We start from the raw sequence: 19,666 nt of genomic DNA, 5'->3' as shown, positions 1-19,666 counted from the left end.
AACCTGCCAGGTACAAGTGCCCTTAGAGATCTAAAATCATACCTCAATAGCACACACAAACACATGCGCGCACACACAAACACATGTGTGTGCACACCCAAAAACATGTACATGCTCACACACACATGCGCACACCTCATGCGTGCACTAACAAAAATGCAAACACACTGCGTGCATACACAAACACTCATTTGCATGCGCACAAACACATGTGCACGCACACACAAAGACGTGCACGTCCACAGACAAATGCGCACATACAAACCTCACGTGTGCACTGACAAAAACACAAAGACATGTGCGCGCACACACAAAGCCACGTGCATGCTCACACATAAACACGTGCACGCACAAACCCACACAGCGGAGTGGAAGGTGATGGAGAAACGTTTTAATTGCTGACAAGGCATTCCCCTTGCAATACAGAATGATTGGAGATTGAATACAGGCCAGACTGAGCACTGCTGCCTCACAGCACCAGGGACTTGGGTTCAATTCTTGCCTCAATTCCTTGACTGTGCGGAATCGACACTTCGTCCCTGTGTTTCCTCCTGGTGCTCCGGTTTCCTCCCACACTCCAAAGATGTGCGGGTTAGGTTGATTGGCCGTGCTAAATTGACCCTAATATCAGAGGGATTAGCAGTGTAACTGAGGGTTATGGGGATAGGGTCTGGGTGGGATTGTGGTCGGTACAGGTTCGATGGGCTAAGTGGCCTCCCTCTGCACTGTAGAGTTTCAATGATTCTATGACTCTGAGCATGAACTTCCAGGGCTGTCTGCTCTCATTGCCTTTCGACTGTGTCTCTGGCAGGCCCCTTTCCCACTTGCGAACATCCCTACTCCAACACAGCATTGCAACCTCGCAGCCTTCTCTCCCTCCGCTCACTTCTCATGTGAGATTCTGTTTAACTATGACTCTCGGCCCCTGCTCCAGCCACTGGCCCCCTGCTGTTCTGTCGAGATCAGGTTAGTCTTGTTTTTGATCTCAGCACCATTTTCAAACTCTGTCTTCTTGCCTTGTAGGAGAAGCAAAGAACATGCCTCCTTACCCTGGACCAAATAAGATGAGGGACTGCTACTGCACGGTTAATCTGGATCAAGAAGAGGTGTTCAGGACCAAAATAGTGGAGAAATCTTTATGGTACATGTTTTGACTCTACTGAATTTTAATTTTCGCTTTTAATTGTTTTGCTACTGAATTTAAAATATTTTAGGATCAATGTAAAGCAACCATCAGAATAACGTTGCTACATTTACTCTGATGATTCTTTCTCAGTCGAAGCTGCTGTTGGTAGATTTCTCATGATCTCATCTGTCTCTACTCCTGTAACCTCCTCAGAATTAGAGGAGAAAACATCCCAGAGGGCTGAGGAACAGGAGAAATTTGAAAATAAAGACTAGAATTTTCAAGCTAAGGCACTGTTTGACTGGGAGCCAGTGTAGGTCACCAGGCACAGGGGTGACAGGGAAACGGGACTTGCTGCGTGTTAACACATGGACAACAGGGTTTAGGATGACCCCAGGTTTAAGGCTAGAATAGCCAGGATTGTGTTGGAATAGTCGAGCCTAGACGTAAGAGACAAGGACGAGGGTTTCAGTAGCCGATGTGCTGAGACAGGGGCAAAGCTGGAGCCATGTAAGGGAGGTGAAGAGAGGTGTCCTAGTCATCGCAAGAGTAAGTGGTCAGAAGTGCACTCCAGAATTGAATATAACACCAAGCTTGCGATCGGTGTGGTTAGGCCTCAGACAGTTGCCTGATAGGGAGAGAGAGATGGAGTTGCTAGTCAGGAAACAAAGTTTGTAATGGGAACTGAAACCAGTGGTCAAAGCAAAACACTGCAAATGCTGAAATCTGAAACAAAAACAGAAAATGCTGGAAAATCTCAGCGGGTCTGACAGTGTCTGTGGGCAGAGAATCAAACCAATATTTCGAGTCTGGATGACCCTTTGTCAGAGCCAACTGCATCAAACGGTGGTTTTGGTTTATCCAATGCAATATAACCTTTCCGGTCAGGAATTCTTGGGACCAAGACCTTTCTGGATTTTGGAATTTTTTGGATTATGGAATGTCATGAGAATGCCTGATCTCAAATGTGTCAAGCAGAAAAAAAATATTAAGTTGAAATATAAAAGTGTTAAAGCAGCAATAAAAATAGTTTTAATTATCCAAATACTGCCTCGTCCATGTCTCTGCTTCCAAAGCATGCAGCACAGTGGGTTAGTTAGTGCTGCTGTCTCACAGCACCAGGGACCCGGGTTCGATTCGCAGCTTGGGTCAGTGTCTATGTGGAGTTTGCACGTCATCCCCGTGTCTGCGTGGGTTTCCTCCAGGTGCTCTGGTTTCCTCGCACACCCCAAAGAGGTGCAGGTTTGGTGGATTGGCCATGCTAAATTGCCCCTTAGTGTCTAAAGATGTGTAGGCTGGATGGATTGGCCGTGATAAATGCGTAGGGCTTGGGGGATAGGATGGGGGAATAGGGCCTGGGTAAGATGCTCTGTCAGAGAGTCGGTGTAGACTCGATGGAACAATGGTCTGTTCTGCAGCGTAGGGATTCTATGACAGAATTGCACTAAAATGATACCAGTTACATTGAGTCTGCTCAAACAATCTCCAGATGGCTGCGTGAATGCAACTCTACAGTGGGAAGGTTACAGTTTATTTCACTGGAGAGAATCATTGCTGATCCAGCAGGTAAAAGGATCTTTTCTGACTGACTCATGATCACATTGGCAACACGTATGGTATATGACTGTAAATCCACTTATTTTCTGTACAATACAATGCCTGCTCCAGTTAGGAAGTGAGCTGAGGCTGGATTTGGTTCTGTGACATGAACGAGGTATCAGTGGGTCAGAGCCTGAGTTTTCAGGGCTGCGATTGTCACTTGTGTGAATTCTTTGTCCTGTTTGCATTTTCACATTGCAAACAATTGTTGAAATTTAAGATTAATGTGGTTTCACCATCAAAGTACATTGTGCCAATGTTTTCATCATTTATGAAATTAGCTGCCACACAGAGTAATAAACTATTTTGGCTGCTCAAAGATTTGTGAGCTTCAGCATTTTAAAGCCTTGATTTTACCTGATTAATTGCCCAATACAATTAGACACATGGATATTCTGACTGATTCCACTGATTAGGTCTCCCAGCTTGGTGTAACGGATTGGAAATTTATCTGCCTAGATTAGGCAGTCTACATCACTTTCCTCTTAAAATGATTGGAAAAGGATGAAGAACAGCACAGAAGCAGGCCATTCAGCCCACCACGTTTGTGCTGACACAGATGCCTCTCTAATATTTTCTTGCCTCTATGTGGCCCATATCCCTCTATTCGCTGCTTATTCATGTATCTATCCAAACGCCTCTTGAATGCTGTTATAGAATCTGCTTCCACCACCTCCTCCGGCAGTGTGTTCCAGGCATTCACCACCCTCTGTATGAAAAACTTGCCCCTTACATCTCTTTCAAACTTTTCCCTCTCACACTTTCAACCTATGACCCTGAATAATTGATTCTTCGATCCTGGGAAAAAGACTCTGACTCTCTGTTCTATCCAAACCTTGGAAACCTCTGTCATCCTGAACCTCTTCATCCAACGTTCCAATGAAAACAATCCAAGTTTATTCAATCTTCCTTCATAGTCTCTATCCTCCAAAACAGGCAACACCCTGGTAAATCTCTTCTGTACCCTTTCCAATGCATCAACATCCTTCCAGTAGTGTGGCAACCGGAATTGTACACAATATTCCAAATGCAGCCTAACCAAAGTCTTATACAGCTGCAACATGATTTTCCAATTCCTATACTCAAAACCCCGACCAATGAAGGCCAGCGTACCGTATACCTTCTTCACCACCTTCAGGGAACTGTGGATCTGCATGCCTATATCCCTCTGTATGCTAATATTTCTAAGGGCTCCACCATTTACTGTATACTTTACTTTTGCAGTGGACTTTCATCACCTCACATTTCTCCGGGTTAAATTCCAGCTGCCATTTTCCGGCCCGGGTCTCCAGCTGATTGATATCCTGCTGTATCCTCTGACAATCCTCCTCACTGTCTGCTACTCCCCCAATTTTTGTATCATCTGCAAATTTACTAATCAGACCACCTACATTTTCCTCCAAATTATTTATACATATTACAAACAACAGAGGTCCCAGCACTGATCCTTGTGGAACACCACTTGTCACAGACCTCCAGTTAGAAAAGGACCCTTCCGCTGCTACTCTCTGCTTTCTGTGCCCAAAATCTGGAGATGCCGGCGTTGGACTGGGTAAACACAGTAAAAAATCTCACAACACCAGGTTAAAGCCCAACAGGTTTGTTTGGTAGCAAAAGCCGCTAGCTTTTGGAGTGCTGCTCCTTCATCAGGTTAGTGGGAGTTCTGTTCACGAATATGAACAAATGCTTTACTAAAGTCCATGTATACAACATCCACTGCCCTGTCCTGATCAATTTTTCTTATCACTTCCTCAAAGAACTCAATCAAGCTTGTGAGACATGACCTCCCCTTGCTGCCTATCGCTAATAAGCCTATTCTCTTTCAGATGTGAGTACACCCTGTCCCTAAAGAATCTTCTCCAATAATTTCCCCACTGCTGATGTAAGGCTCACAGGCCTGTAATTTCTCAGACTGTCTCTTCTGCCCTTCTTAAACAGAGGAACAATGTTAGCTGCTCCCCTGTCCTCTGCTACTTCACCCGTGACTAAAGAGGATATAAAGATTTTGGCCAAGGCCTCAGCAATTCCTTTCCCTGCCTCTCTTAGTATTTTGGGATAGACCTTATCTGGCCCTGGGGAATTGTCCACCTTAATGTTTTTCAAAACATCCAATACCTCCTCCTTTATTAATCTCAACATGTCCTAAAATGTCAACATCCTCCTTTCTACACTCACCATCCACCTCATCCTTCTCCCTTGTGAATATTGATGTAAAGTACTCGTTAAGAACCTCACCAACATCTGGCTCCACACACAAATTCCTTCCACTGTCGATAAGTGGATCTACCCTTTCCTTAGCTATCCTCTTCCACCTTATGTACGCATATAAAGCCTTGGGGTTCTCCTTAACCCTGACTACCAAAGACATTTCATAGCTCTTTTTGCCCTCCTAAATCACTCTTTAAGCTTTTTCCTGCTATCTTTGTATTCCTTAAGAGCCTTATCCATTTTCAATTTCCTCAAATGTTTCCACGTCCATCATTGGTACAGAAGAATGAACTGTAGTGCCTTTCACAAACCCAGGGTGTCCCAAAGTGTTTTACCATTGTAGTGTAGTCACTGCTGCAATATGACCAAATGACCTGTCCTAATGCTGCTGGAAGGGGGGGAAATACTAATCAGGGCAAGATACTCCTTCCAATAGCCCCATGGGATCTCTTATGTTTACCTGAGAGGGCAGTTGGAGCATGGGTTTAATATCTCATAAGAAAGACTGCACCTCTGACAGTGCGGCACTCCCTCAGCACTGACCCTGTGACAGCGCAGCACTCCCTCAGTACTGACCCTCTGACAGTGCGGCACTTCCTCAGCACTGACCCTCTGACAGTGCGGCACTCCCTCAGCACTGACCCTCTGACAGTGCGGCACTCCTTCAGCGCTGACCCTCTGACAGTGCGGCACTCCCTCAGTACTGACCCTCTCACAGTGCGGCACTCCCTCAGTACTGACCCTCTCACAGTGCGGCACTCCTTCAGCGCTGACCCTCTGACAGTGCGGCACTCCCTCAGTACTGACCCTCTGACAGTGCGGCACTCCCTCAGTACTGACCCTCTGACAGCACGGCACTCCCTCAGCACTGACCCTCTGACAGCGCGGCACTCCCTCAGCACTGACCCTCTCACAGTGCAGCACTCCCTCAGTACTGACCATCTGACAGTGCGGCACTCCCTCAGCACTGACCTCTGACAGTGCGGCGCTCCCTCAGCAATGACCCTCTGACAGTGCAGCACTCCCTCAGCACTGACCCTCTGACAGTGCGGCACTCCCTCAGCACTGACCCTCTGACAGTGCGGCGCTCCCTCAGCAATGACCCTCTGACAGTGCGGCGCTCCCTCAGCACTGACCCTCTGACAGTGCGGCGCTCCCTCAGCACTGACCCTCTGACAGTGCGGCACTCCCTCAGCACTGACCCTCTGACAGTGCGGCACTCCCTCAGCACTGACCCTCTGACAGTGCGGCGCTCCCTCAGCACTGACCCTCTGACAGTGCGGCGCTCCCTCAGCACTGACCCTCTGACAGTGCGGCACTCCCTCAGTACTGACCTTCTGACAGTGCGGCGCTCCCTCAGCGCTGACCCTCTGACAGTGCAGCACTCCCTCAGCACTGACCCTCTGACAGTGCAGCACTCCCTCAGTACTGACCTTCTGACAGTGCGGCGCTCCCTCAGCGCTGACCCTCTGACAGTGCAGCACTCCCTCAGTACTGACCTTCTGACAGTGCGGCGCTCCCTCAGCGCTGACCCTCTGACAGTGCAGCACTCCCTCAGCACTGACCCTCTGACAGTGCAGCACTCCCTCAGTACTGACCTTCTGACAGTGCAGCACTCCCTCAGTACTGACCTTCTGACAGTGCGGCGCTCCCTCAGCGCTGACCCTCTGACAGTGCAGCACTCCCTCAGCACTGACCCTCTGACAGTGCGGCACTCCCTCAGTACTGACCTTCTGACAGTGCGGCGCTCCCTCAGCGCTGACCCTCTGATAGTGCGGCACTCCCTCAGCACTGACCCTCTGACAGTGCGGCGCTCCCTCAGTACTGACCCTCTGACAGTGCAGCACTCCCTCAGTACTGACCCTCTGACAGTGCAGCATTCCCTCAGTACTGACCCTCTGACAGTGCGGCACTCCCTCTTTTGTGCTCGAGCTTGGAGTGAAACTGAAACCACAATGTTCTGAGTCAGAGTGGAGGGAGAGTAGTAATCACCGAGGCTCCACTCATTGTGATGCTGGCTGGTAGGGTCCTGGTGTATGAGATCATATCTCCAAACGAGGGTTCAGACAGAATGAAGATAGAGGGGGATTATTTCTGCCGATTGCTGCTCAGACTCGGAGCTTCTACTGATGGGAATAAGTGTTGTGTTTTGTGGCACTGAATATTCACTCTGGAAAATGAGTGACTGGATAATAAGGTGGAGCATGAGTTGGCTCCACTGAACTTGTGTTCAATGTTCTAATGAGTGTTTCTGATGCTCAGAGTTCTCGGCACTGAGTGAGCAACAGGTTCATTCGTGAATGGAACAGATTGTCAGGACAGGAGCAGCTCATCCAACAAGGCACTAGGACCTGACAACTGGGGAGGCAATATCGGGAGGGCCATGGCTCAGTGGTATTATTGCTAGAGTATTAATCCAGAAACTCAGCTAATCTTCTGGGGACCTGGGTTTGAATCCTGCCACGGCAGATGGTGGAGTTTGAATTCATGAAATAATATCTGGAATTAAGAATCTACTGATGACCATGAAACCACTGTTGATTGTCAGAAAAACCCATCTGGTCCACTAATGTCCTTTAGGGAAGGAAATCTGCTGTCCTTACTGGGTCTGGCCCACATGTGACTCCAGAGCCACAGCAATGTGGGTGACTCTCAACTTCCCTCCAAGGGTAACTAGGGAAGGGCAATAAATGCTGGCCAGCCAGCGATGCCCATGTCCAATGAATGAATAAATAAAAACGGAACATCCCTGCCTGCTTGTCACCTATCCAGTCAGCTGGGGAATGACAATAGCTTGTATTTATATAACACCTTTAACATAATGAAATAGCCCAAGGCGTTTCACAGGAGAATTATAAACAGCCTGTGCTGTGGTCAGGAACCTGTCCAGCTCCCTTGTGAAGGCAAAGACTCAGCAAGCACTACACCCACTGTCAACACATTCTGGAGGCTCCCAACTCTCTGGGAATGGGAGACCCACCCAGTTTCTAGCCCGATCCCCAGGATAGCTGACTTGATGCTTTTTTTTCTATTGCCTGTGGGGATTTGAGGGATCCACCCCACTAAATTAATAGGTATGGAAACCGAAGGCAGAAATTGAAACTGAGCGACACAAAAAGAACTTTGTTGTTGCTCCAACTGGCGAAGGCAGAAAGCTTCCTGTCACCTGCTGGGCTTGGGAAAGTTGGGTCGAGACTTGGAGGGTGCCCATGTCTCACATTTCCACTCAATCTCACTTGGCAGACTGAGCCAAGTTCACACATCACTTACATCAAATAGCTCCGTTCAAACTCTCTGCATTTTTAACTTGCTTCATTGCCCTCTCGTTGGTCCAACTTTGCAAGTGAACATTAGAGGCTTTAATGAATAAATTGAGGGATTTTGCCCGTCACTCTTACTTTCTGAAAGGATAATTCAGTGCCAGCATTTGAACCAGAGTCTCCCTTGACAAATGAACAAGGACACTTTCCTTTCTGCGGTCTGCCAGCTAATATACAAAGTTTTTTCTTGTTTGTTTTCTGTTGAGAGGAGAAGTGGAATTGTCTCACTTTTGTTTACTGTGCACACAGAGCTGGCTAACTAAACTAGAACCTGCTGAGAGTGCTTTTTTCATGTGTTTCCATTGCGGATTCCTGTGACTTGAACTCCAGTGCGACAGTGACTGGGCGTTTGCCAAGATTCCCAGTGTCCTGAGAGATTCTACTCAAGCACGACACCGGAATGTGGCCGAGTAGCTCATTCTCCTCCGGGAATAGGGAGAGGTGGAAGTGCGGGGGGAACTTGGGGGGGGGGGTCAAGTTATCAAGACAGGTTGCATAGAATAAGTATGTGTTCTCTCGAATGTAGACAATTGAGGCGTGAGTTAATCGAGATGTTTAAGATGATTACAGGATTTGATCGGGTGGATAGAGAGAAGCTACTTGCTCTGGTGGGGCAAGTCCTGAACAACGGGGCTTGGACATTAAAATTGGATCCAGGCTGCGTAAAAAAAATCAAGATTTTGAAAAATTTTGAAACTGCACAAGGTTGTGGCAGCGAGGTTTGTTGAATCCCTTGGATTCAGGCCGGTCCTTGCGATGAATACTAATTAATTGCTGTCATGTGACATCAAATTAATGCCAGATGCGGCAGCAGACAAAGCTTCATTCTAACACTCAACCATGGGAGAAATCTTTCCTAAATATGTTAAAGTCCTCACACCCTCTCTCACAACATCTAACGCTGGAACATTTGTTCCGCAAGTTGCATGACCAATCTGAACAGCACTGGGAGAGCTTGTGCTCTTGAATGCAAATCTTTAAGGAGATATTTCAAAGAAACAGAATAGATACATTCCGCCAAGTAACAAAAAGTCCAAGGATTGTCCACGCCATCTGTGATTAACTAAAAAAAGTTAGGGGTGGTACCAAACTTAAAGAAAAAACATAGAATGTTCAAAGGTTGGTGACAGGCCAGAAGATTGGACAGAGGCTAAGGAATAGCAAAGAGTGACCAAAAGATTAATAAGGAGGGAAAAATGAGAGTATGGGAGAAAGCTAGCCAGAAATATTAAAACAGATAGTAAGAGATTTTATAAGTATCCAAAACAGAAAAGAGTTAATGCGGTGAGTGTTATTCAGATAGAAAGTGAGTCTGGAGAACTGATAATGGAAAACAAAATAGAGTTTATTTATCTGTCACAAATAGGCTTACATTAACACTGCAATGAACTGCAAATTCCTTAGTTGCCACACTCCGGCACCTGTTTGTGTACACTGAGGGAGAATTTAGCATGGCCAATGCACATAACCAGAAGATGGTGGATGAATTGAACAGGGGTTTTGCATCGGTCTTTACTATAGCGATATGAGTGATATTCCCGAAATAGCTGTACCTCAGGAAATGGAAAAGAGGGAGAAACTCAGGAAAATTACAGTCACCAGGGAAGTGGGACTGAGCAAATTACTGGGGCTGCGGGCGGACAAATCCCCAGGTCCAGATGGACTTCACCCTGGGAGCTTGGAAGAAGTGTCTAGTGAGACGGCTAGTTTTAATTTTCAGAAACTTCCTATAATCGGGAAAAGGTCCCATTAGTTTGGAAAATAGCAAATATAACTCCCTATTCAAAAAGGGAGGGAGACAGAAAGCAGGATGCTACAGACCAGTTAGCTTAACATCTGTCATACAAAAAAGTGTTAGAAGCCATTTTAAAGAAGTAATAGCAGGGCATTTAGATAAGTTTAAGATAATCAGGCAGAGTCAATATGGTTTTGTGAAAGGGAAATCATGTTTAATCTATGTATTGAAGTTGGTTGAAAGTAACCTGTATTGTGGATAAAGGAGAACTGATGGATGTACTGACCTTAGATTTCCATAAGGGATTAGATAAGCTGCCACGTCAAAAGCTATTGGGGAAAATAAAATCTCATGGTGTTGAAGGTAACATATTGGCATGGATAAAATATTGGATAGCTGACAGGAAACAGAAAATAGACATAAATGGGTGTTTTTCAAGTTGGCAAAATGTAATGAGTGGTATGTCACAGGGATCAGTGCTGGAGACTTCAACTGCTTACAACTTATGTAAATGATTTGGATAAAGGGATGGATGGGATGCTTGCCAAATTTGCTGATAGGTTGGGAAGTAAGTTATGGAGACGATGTAAGGAGTCTACAAAAATATATAGAAAGGTTTAGTAGTGAGTAAAGAGCTGGCACATGGAGTATAATGTGGGAAATTGTGAGACTGTCCACTTTGCCAGTAAGAATAAAAGAGAATTTATTATTTAAATGGTGAGAAAATGCAGACCACTGAGGTGCAGAGGGATCTGGGTGTCCTAGTGCATGAAACACAAAAGGCTAGCATGCTGGTACAGCCAGTATTTAGGAAGCTAATAGAATGTTATCATTTATTACATGAGGGATTTTCTCTACAAGTGAAGATGTTATGCTTCAATTTAGAGAGAATGATGTCCTTAATCGATCTGGGACTATCTGTGATCCAAACTGACAGCACAATGATTAACTCTTACTGATTTGCTGAAGTGTCTGAGTCAGCCATTCAGCCGAATTTAAACTGCTGTCCTGTTCAAGAGAAAAGCCTAGCACCAACCTCACGGGCAAACCAAGGCTGGGGAATGAATGTTGGTCCTAAGACCATAAGACCATAAGACGTAGGAGCAGAATTAGGCCATTCAGCCCATCGAGTCTCTTCTACCATTCAATCAGGGCTAATATTTTTCTCATCCCCATTCTCCTGCCTTTTCCCCATAACCCCGATCCCCTTATTAACCAAGAACCTATCTCTCTCTGTCTTAAAGACACTCAATGACCTGCCCTCCACAGCCTTCTGCGGCAAAGAATTCCACAGATTCACCACTCTCTGGCTGAAGAAATGCTTCCACATCTCTGTTTAAAAGGATCGTCCCTTTAGCCTGAGGTTGTGCCCTCTGGTTCTAGTTTTTCCTACTAGTGGAAACATCTCCACATCCACTCTGTCCAGGTGGTCCTGCCCACAACAGTCAAGTTCAGAGAATGAAGAATTGAAAGCCATGAAACAGGGTCTGATGTTCAGGGCTGCTCCATTCCCTTTCTGTTTTGCCTGTGTTATCTCTTCTGGGTTCTGTAAGTTAGAAATGATCAGACTTTACACTCAGGATGCTGGAGTTTGATGCAGTGTACTTCTTGCTGTTCTCCCTGTGGCTGAGGGACTGACACATTGTCACTTGGCACATGTCTGCAGCGTGACAGTGAAGGTGGGACCCCGGGATGTATCATAGAATAGAATCCCTACAGTAACAAAGGAGGCCATTCAGCCCATTCAGTCAGCACTGACCGGGCCCTATCTTCATAACCCTACTTATTTACTCTGCCAGCCCCGCAACAAGGGCAATTTAGGGCGTTCAATCAACCTAACCCACACATCTTTGGTGTGTGGGAGGAAACCAGAGCACTCGGAGGAAACCCATGCAGACACGGGGAGAATGTACAAACTCCACACAGATTGTCACCCAAGCTGGGAATTGAACCCGGGTTCCTGGCACTGTGAGTCAGCAGTGCTAACCACTGTGCTATATTCACATAACAATTAGTTCTTAGCTGTTTACGAATAATATAATTTAACAATATAGCAGTGTGACAAAGATCTGTGACAAAGATCGGACGTATGACTGAGATGTATGTGAGGTGCTCTGGAAATCCTGACCTGCATGGGAATACATGGGAAGTTTAAACTTCTGGTGGGCAATTCTCCTGTTCAGTGGGACTTCCGCCAATAACTCCATCGTGACTTAGATACAGAAAATTTGAACAATTCCAATGTACTTTTACCTGGATAGTTACCCAGGAAATTAGTGAGGCAGATTTAAACCTCGTCTTACATCTGGGTATCTCCACAACTGATTCCCAATAATTTACATTATACTCTCCCCCACCCCCAGATATCCCCCGGACTCGACTAGCATGGTGGCGCAGTGGTTAGCACTGCTGTCTCACAGCACAAGGGACCCGGGTTCGATTCCCAGCTTGGGTCACTGTCTGTGTGGAGTTTGCACGTTCTCCCTGTGTCTGCGCGGGTTTCCTCCGGTTGCTCTGGTTTCCTCCCACAGACTGAATATGTGCGGGTTAGGTGGATTGGCCAAGGTAAATGTGTGTGATTACAGGGATAAGGCCTGGATAAGATACTCTCTGTAAGATTCAGGGCCTGGGTAAGATATTCTGTCAGAGAATCGGTGCAGACTCGATGGGCTGAATGGTCTCCTTCTCTACTGTAGGGATTCTATGATTCTATGATGAATCCCCCAACTAGCCTCCCCCAATCATCTGCATACCCCTCAATCACTCCCCTGACCAGTCTGACTACCTTCCCAATCAACTAATCCTCTGACCACTCAACTTTCCCCCTTCTCTCCATCCACCGACAAACTGACTCCCCAACCCACCCGACTTGACCCAACCACCACCCGACAGCCCCACAACTTGACTGCCTGACCTGAACTGATGCGCCTGATCCCTTGACTCCACCTGACTGCCCTCCCAACCTGTGGATTAGCCCCGACCTGACCTGACTACCCTCCCGACCACCACCTCACCCGCCTGACCCACGTCACTCCCTAACCAACTACCTGCCTTCACACCCCTTGCCCACTTATCCACCCTATCATCGTACCCAGCCATTAACATCGTAACTGGTCACGTAAAGCTATCGTTTACTAGGTTTACTAGGCTTATGCCGGAGTTGAGGGGGTTGAGCTATGAGGAGAGGCTGAATAAATTAGGCTTGTACTCGTTAGAGTTTAGAAGAATGAGGGGAGATCTCATTGAGACGTATAAGATGATGAATGGGATGGATAGGATAGAGGTGGAGAGACTCTTCCCGCTCAGAAAGGATAGCAGGACTAGGGGGCACAGCGTCAAGATAAAGGGGGGGTGGTTTAGAACAGAGTTGAGGAGGAACTTCTTCACTCAAAGGGTGGTGAATCTCTGGAATTCTCTGCCCGTTGAAGTGGTGGAGGCTACCTCGCTAAATATTTTTAAGACGCGGGTTAGAACATAGAACACTACAGCACAAACAGGCCCTTCGGCCCACAAGTTGCGCCGATCACATCATCACCTACCAACCTACAGACCTATCTATAACCCTCAATCTCATTAAACCCCATATACTCATCCAGAAGTCTTTTAAAAGACCCCAGCGAGTTCGCCTCCACCACCACTGACGGCAGCCGATTCCATTCACTCACCACCCTCTGAGTGAAAAACTTACCCCTAACACCACTTCTGAACCTCCCTCCCCGTACCTTTAATCTGTGTCCTCTCGTAGCGGTTGATGGGTTTTTGATAAGCGAGGGGATTAAGGGTTATGGGGAGAGGGCGGGAATGTGGAGCTGAGCCAAGACAGATCAGCCATGATCTTATTGAATGGCGGGGCAGGCTCGAAGGGCTAGTTGGCCTACTCCTGCTCCTATTTCTTATCTTTCTTATGTTTACAGTTGTTGGTTCTGTCAAATGGGGCCTATTATGTATTCTGTAAAACTTCTCCACTGGGATCCAACTCTCTGTGGGACACTGGTCTCTGCATTTCTGGAAAACCGGATGAAGGAGGTCCCTGAAGAAATGTGGAACGGTAATCTGACCATCACTGTCACTCCTCAAGAGGTCTACCCCATTACCTTTCTGATGAGATAGTCAAAGCCAGGCAGAGGTTAAAGATTGCACTATATTGAAGGAGGTCAAAGGAGTTTGTCCCAATTTTCTGACCGATATCCCTCAACCAAACACTGAAATTTAATTGGTCATTATCGTATTTCTGTTTGCTGTACACAACCCGCCTCCACATTTCCTACACTGGCAACACCGATAATGGTTCAACGTAGGAACACAGGAAGTGGGCAAATTCAGCCCTTCGAGCCTGCTCCGCCATTCAGACAGATCATGGCTGATCTCTCCCTGTTCTCAAATCCACCTCCCCACCTGTTCCCCATATCCCCTTATCCTCTTTTTCCACAAATTCACCACCCTCCGCGAGAAGTAATTCCTCCTTATCTCAGTTTTAAATCTACCACATCAAGAGTTGCATCACTGGCTGTAACACGCTTTGGTATGTCCTCAAGTCATGGAAGGTGCTGCAGAAATGCAAAATCTTCCTGCTGAGCATATCAGAGGGACGGGGCTTGTGGGGGTAAATGACCATTTCCTCCTCCTCTCCTTGTGTTAAGATTCCCCCACCTGTCACAGTTGGCGGACTTACCCCTGACAGTGTACAGTTGGCCAGTTGCACAATTAAGCATAAAAAGTGCTGAAGCAGTTAGTGAAAAACCTTTCAGGGCACCTGGGAGTGATTCAGAGTTTAAAGGATCAAACATGGAAGGTTTGTACTTTGAAGTTCTCTGAACCGTAATTATTACCTTGTAGCTATTCCCAGCTGTTGAACTTTCAAACCACAAGCGCTTCTGTGAGCGAGAGTTTCACACTTGTCATCACACTGTTTGCAGCGTTACTTATTGTAGACATAGTTTGATTTGATTTGATTTGATTTGATTTATTATTGTCACATGTACTAACATGCAGTGAAAAGTATTGTTTCTTGTGAGCAAAACAGTCAAAGCATAACAGTCATAGAGAAGGAAAGGAGAGAGTGCAGAATGTAGTGTTACAGTCATAGCGAGGGTGTAAAGAAAGATCAACTTAATGCAAGGTAGGTCCATTCAAAAGTCTGACGGCAGCAGGGAAGAAGCTGCTCTTGAGTCGGTTGGTACGTGACCACAGACTTTGTATTTTTTTTCTAGTGGAAGGAGGTGGAAGAGAGAATGTTCAGAGTGCGTGGGGTCCTTAATTATGCTGGCTGCTTTTCCACGGCAGTGGGAAGTGTAGACAGAGTCAATAGATGGGAGGCTGATTTGAGTGATGGATTGGGCTACATTCACAACCCTTTGTAGTTCCTTGCTGTCAGGCAGAGGAGTCTTACTAAGCCAAGTCACTCCACAGTTCTATTTCCCGACATTATTCTTGAATCTTGCTGAAAAGAGAGACATGTTACGGAAACTTTTCACCTTGTACTCATCAGAACAAACAAGAATGTCAATCAATCACAGCAATTTATACTGCGGGAGAAAAGGGTATTAATTGGCTGAGGCGTTGTCATGGAGAAAGCAATGGGGAACCGCAGGCTCCTGTGCAATTCCAAAAAGAGCGTGAGCATTTTTAACATTGTTTTCTCCATGGCAATGCCTCGACCAATCCGAGTCAACTTCTGAACCAGTCAGCACCTTTTACTCCTGGAGTATAAATAGTTGTGATAGTTTGAAACTCAGCATTCTTGTCTTCGTCCTGATGAGTGCAAGATGAAAAGCTTTGCCAACGTGCCCCTCTTTTCACTATTTAAAGGGTGAAAAGCTGCAGCATGCTATGGTGCAGAGGGACCTGGGAGTCTTTGTGCATGAGTCGCAAAAACCCAGTCTGCAGGTGCAGCAGGTGATCAAGAAGGCGAATGGGATGCTGGCCTTTATAGCGAGGGGGATAGAATATAAAAGCAGGGAGGTCTTGCTGCAACTGTACAGGGTACTGGTGAGGCCGCAGCTGGAGTACTGTGTGCAGTTTTGGTCGCCACACTTGCGCAAGGATATTTTGGCCTTGGAGGGAGTGCAGAGGAGGTTCACTAGGCTGATACTGGAGATGAGGGGGTTGGAATATGAAGAGAGACTAAATAGTCTGGGCCTGTACTCATTGGAGTTTAGAAGGATGAGGGGGGATCTTATAGAGACGTCTAAGATAATGAAAGGGATGGATAGGGTAGAGGTAGAGAGATTCTTCCCGCTTAAAAAGGATAGCAGGACTAGAGGGCACAGCCTCAAGATAAGGGGGGGTGGTTTAGAACGGAGTTGAGGAGGAACTTCTTCACTCAAAGGGTGGTGAATCTCTGGAATTCTCTGCCCGTTGAAGTGCTGGAGGCTGCTTCGCTAAATATATTTAAGACACGGGTAGATAGGTTTTTGACAGACAAGGGAATGAAGGGTTATGGGGAGAAAGTGGGAAAGTGGAACTGATCCACTTCAGATCAGCCATGATCTTACTGAATGGCGGGGCAGGCTCGAAGGGCTAGATGGCCTACTCCTGCTCCTATTTCTTATGTTCAGCAACAAACAAGTTCTCTACTACCAAGTGATTGTTTATGTTTTTCTTTTCATTCATTCTCTGTGTGGGAGAGACTGGCAAGGCTGGTATTTATTGCCGCTCCCTGTTCCCTGAGTTTGATTTAATTTGAGTTGCCTGATTAGGGCAGTTGGTGTGAAACTGGATTCTCAGACTGAGGTAAGGACTTATTGTTAGAATCATAGAACCCTACAGTGCAGAAGGAGGTCATTCGGCCCATCAAATCTGCACCAACCACTATCCCACCCAAGCCCTATCCCCATAACCACATGCATTTACCTTAGCTATCCCCCTGACACTAAGGGACAATTTAGCATGGTCAATCCACCTAACTCACACATCTTTGGGACGTGGGAAGAAACTGGAGCACCCGGAGGAAACGCACGCAGATACAAGGAGAATGTGCAAACTCCACACAGTGACCCGAGACTGGGAATCGAACCCGGTTCCCTGGCGCTGTGAGGCAATAATGCTAACCACTGTGCCACCCTGCAGCCTTGTTGCTTCTCTGATGGAACTAATAGGACTTTTACAATAATCTAGCAACTTTGTGGTCATTGAGTGGGGATCTTGTGGTGCAGTGGGTTGCCCTCCTACCCCTGGACCAGAAGCTCAAGGTTCGAGTCCAAGTCCAGGACTTGTTGACCACAGAAGGAGCGTTCGATGCAGTTCAATGGGCTGATAACCAGTGTGGAAATCCTTCTGCCAGCATTTCCCAAAGGGTAAAAACAGGATGGTTGTGAAAATATATGAACAACAATAACTTTTACTGACACCAACTGTCATGAAGTATAGGTAGTTTTGGTAATCTATGTTTATATTATTGGACATTAGAAATAAATTATAGATTTAAGTGAGTTTAATTTAGTGTTTCTGTATAAGAAAGGGTAAAACTCTAGTTAAATTCATGTCAAACAAAGGTGTTTGCTTACATGAGGAATTTGGTTTCATTTCAAACTATGTCTCTTGTATTGGTGGGTTTACGATGTCAAAGCATACAAGTATGAAGAAAGTCTGAACTGTTGCTTAGCAACCGGGGGCAACTTTAAGTCAGAAAGACCTTTTGAGTTTAGTTTAAGCTAGACCCAGGAGCAGCTAAACAGGACAAGAAAGCTACAGAAAAGCAGACTTCTCAAAAGAAAATCTAGAGACCAGGGACTTGATACAATGTCTCAGGAAGACAGTTGAATTGAAAGAACAAAGAACAAGAAATTGAACAGTGGTGTGCAGTTGTTGTGGTTTTGTGCAGGCTTGAATGCACGTGTCAATTCAGGGCAGATTAATGCTGAAAGGAGACTTGGAAATTCTGGAAGTAGATCCTTGTTGAAAACAGCTGAGAGAAAACTTTGATTGAAAGAAGATTCTGAGGCATGCCTTTTTGAGACTGGAGTTTGGAAACCAGCCAGGGTCTAATGAGACCAGTTAGCTCACAGTGTAATAATCATCTGGGGAGATTTGAGGAGAACTTCTTAAAGTTCGGTGGGGATCTGCCTCTGATTTCAGAGTGGGGTTCAGTGCTTGACCAAAGTTAGCCTATTGGTTTGCTGGGATCATATATTTACTGAGAGTGTTATAACATAAGATACATTTTGTGACCTGTGCTTTTCTTAAAATTTGCATACGTTTGTGAGGTATAGGCAGGGTGAAGGGGTAATGTCTTACAGACAAACTTTTCATGTTTAATTTGTTTTTGTTGGTAAAGCTTATTGGCAGTCCCATGATTCTGCTCAATCCCATTTTTTAAAAAACGGTCAAAGTTAGGGTCTTGAGTCAGGGTCCCAAGCCCCCCTGTCCAATAGTAACATCAACTGGGATCTTAACACAGCTTTTTATTATTTTTAAACTGAATGGAAACTCACAAACTGGTGCGAGATTTGTGATCACTTTCTTTGGATTATTAACCCAGTGACGTAACCATGACACATCCCTTTCAGACTGAATAAAAACAAAAGATTTACTAACAGAGTGACTATTGTAAAAAAAAGCTCTGAAAGCAAATAAACTGATAAAGACCGTCTGTTGTTTCAGCCCATTTTATGGTGAAGACTTCTACTGTGAAATCCCAAGAACATTCCGCTACCTAGCATTTTATATTTTTGACAGAGACGTATTTCGGAGGGATTCAATTATTGGTAAGTGAAAGCTTCTCTGATTGGATATTTCATTTTCAGATTGATGCGATGCCATTGGCTGTTTGAGGAGGCGACAGTAGTCATGGTGTGGAGATGCCGGCGTTGGACTGGGGTAGACCACAGTAAGAAGTCTCACAACACCAGGTTTAAGTCCAACTCATTTATTTGATAGTAAACTCACAAGCTTTTGGGGTTTGTCCCTTCGTCAGGTGAATGGAGAGTTCTGGCCTCAGACAGAGCATATAACAGCACAGTTTACAGATTACTGATTAGAATGCGAGTCTTTTTACAGATTAGGTTTAAAGACTCGCATTCTAATCAGTAATCTGTAAACTGTCTGTGCTTTATATGCTCTGTCTGAGGCCAGAACTCTCCATTCACCTGACGAAGGGACTAACCTCGAAAGCTTGTGAGTTTACTATCAAATAAATCGGTTGGACTTAAATCTGGTGTTGTCAGACTTCTCACTGTGTTTCAGGAGGCTCAGGGCTGCGGGAACAGAATTATGAGGGGCTCAGAGGGGCGGCACGGTGGCACAGTGGTTAGCACTGCTGTCTCGCAGCGCCAGGGACCCGGGTTCAATTCCGGCCTTGAGTCACTTGGGAGTTTGCATGTTCTCCCCATGTCTGTGTGGGTTTCCTGTGGTACTTCAGTTTCCTCTCACACTCCAAAGATGACAGTGGGTGTCTGCAAGTCGCTGCCTGGATTGGTTTGGTTTGTTACTGTGAGACCTGGATAGAGTGAACGTGGAAAGGATGGTTCCACTAGTAGGAAAAACTAGAACCAGAGGGGACAACCTCAGGCTAAAGGGACGATCCTTTAAAACAGAGATGAGGAGGAATTTCTTCAGCCGGAGAGTGGTGAATCTGTGGAACTCTTTGCTGCAGAAGGCTGTGAAGGCTGGGTCATTGAGTGTCTTTAAGACAGAGATAGATAGGTTCTTGATTAATAAATAAGGGGATAAGGGGTTATG

General features: G+C 45.9%; 2 protein-coding genes across 2 annotated transcripts in view; both read left to right on the top strand.

Moving 5' to 3' along the window:
• The window catches only part of LOC145349499 (vitamin K-dependent protein S-like), a 118,878-nt gene that overhangs the window by 2,542 nt on the left and 96,670 nt on the right, over positions 1 to 19,666 (top strand). The gene's annotated exons all lie outside the window — the stretch shown is intronic.
• Positions 1 to 19,666, top strand: part of rasa3 (RAS p21 protein activator 3) — a 144,356-nt gene that overhangs the window by 60,435 nt on the left and 64,255 nt on the right. The window contains exons 2-3 of the mRNA XM_080198037.1: positions 1,024 to 1,141; positions 18,590 to 18,693. Coding sequence (XP_080054163.1) covers positions 1,024 to 1,141; positions 18,590 to 18,693 — 222 coding nt within the window. The remainder of the gene's footprint in view (positions 1 to 1,023; positions 1,142 to 18,589; positions 18,694 to 19,666) is intronic.

Source organism: Carcharhinus amblyrhynchos, chromosome 10 (assembly GCF_965287045.1).
Source record: "Carcharhinus amblyrhynchos chromosome 10, sCarAmb.v2.hapA, whole genome shotgun sequence".
Taxonomy (NCBI): Eukaryota; Metazoa; Chordata; class Chondrichthyes; order Carcharhiniformes; family Carcharhinidae; genus Carcharhinus; species Carcharhinus amblyrhynchos.
Note: the sequence above shows the minus strand (reverse complement) of the source record. Positions and strands in the feature narration are given on the sequence as shown.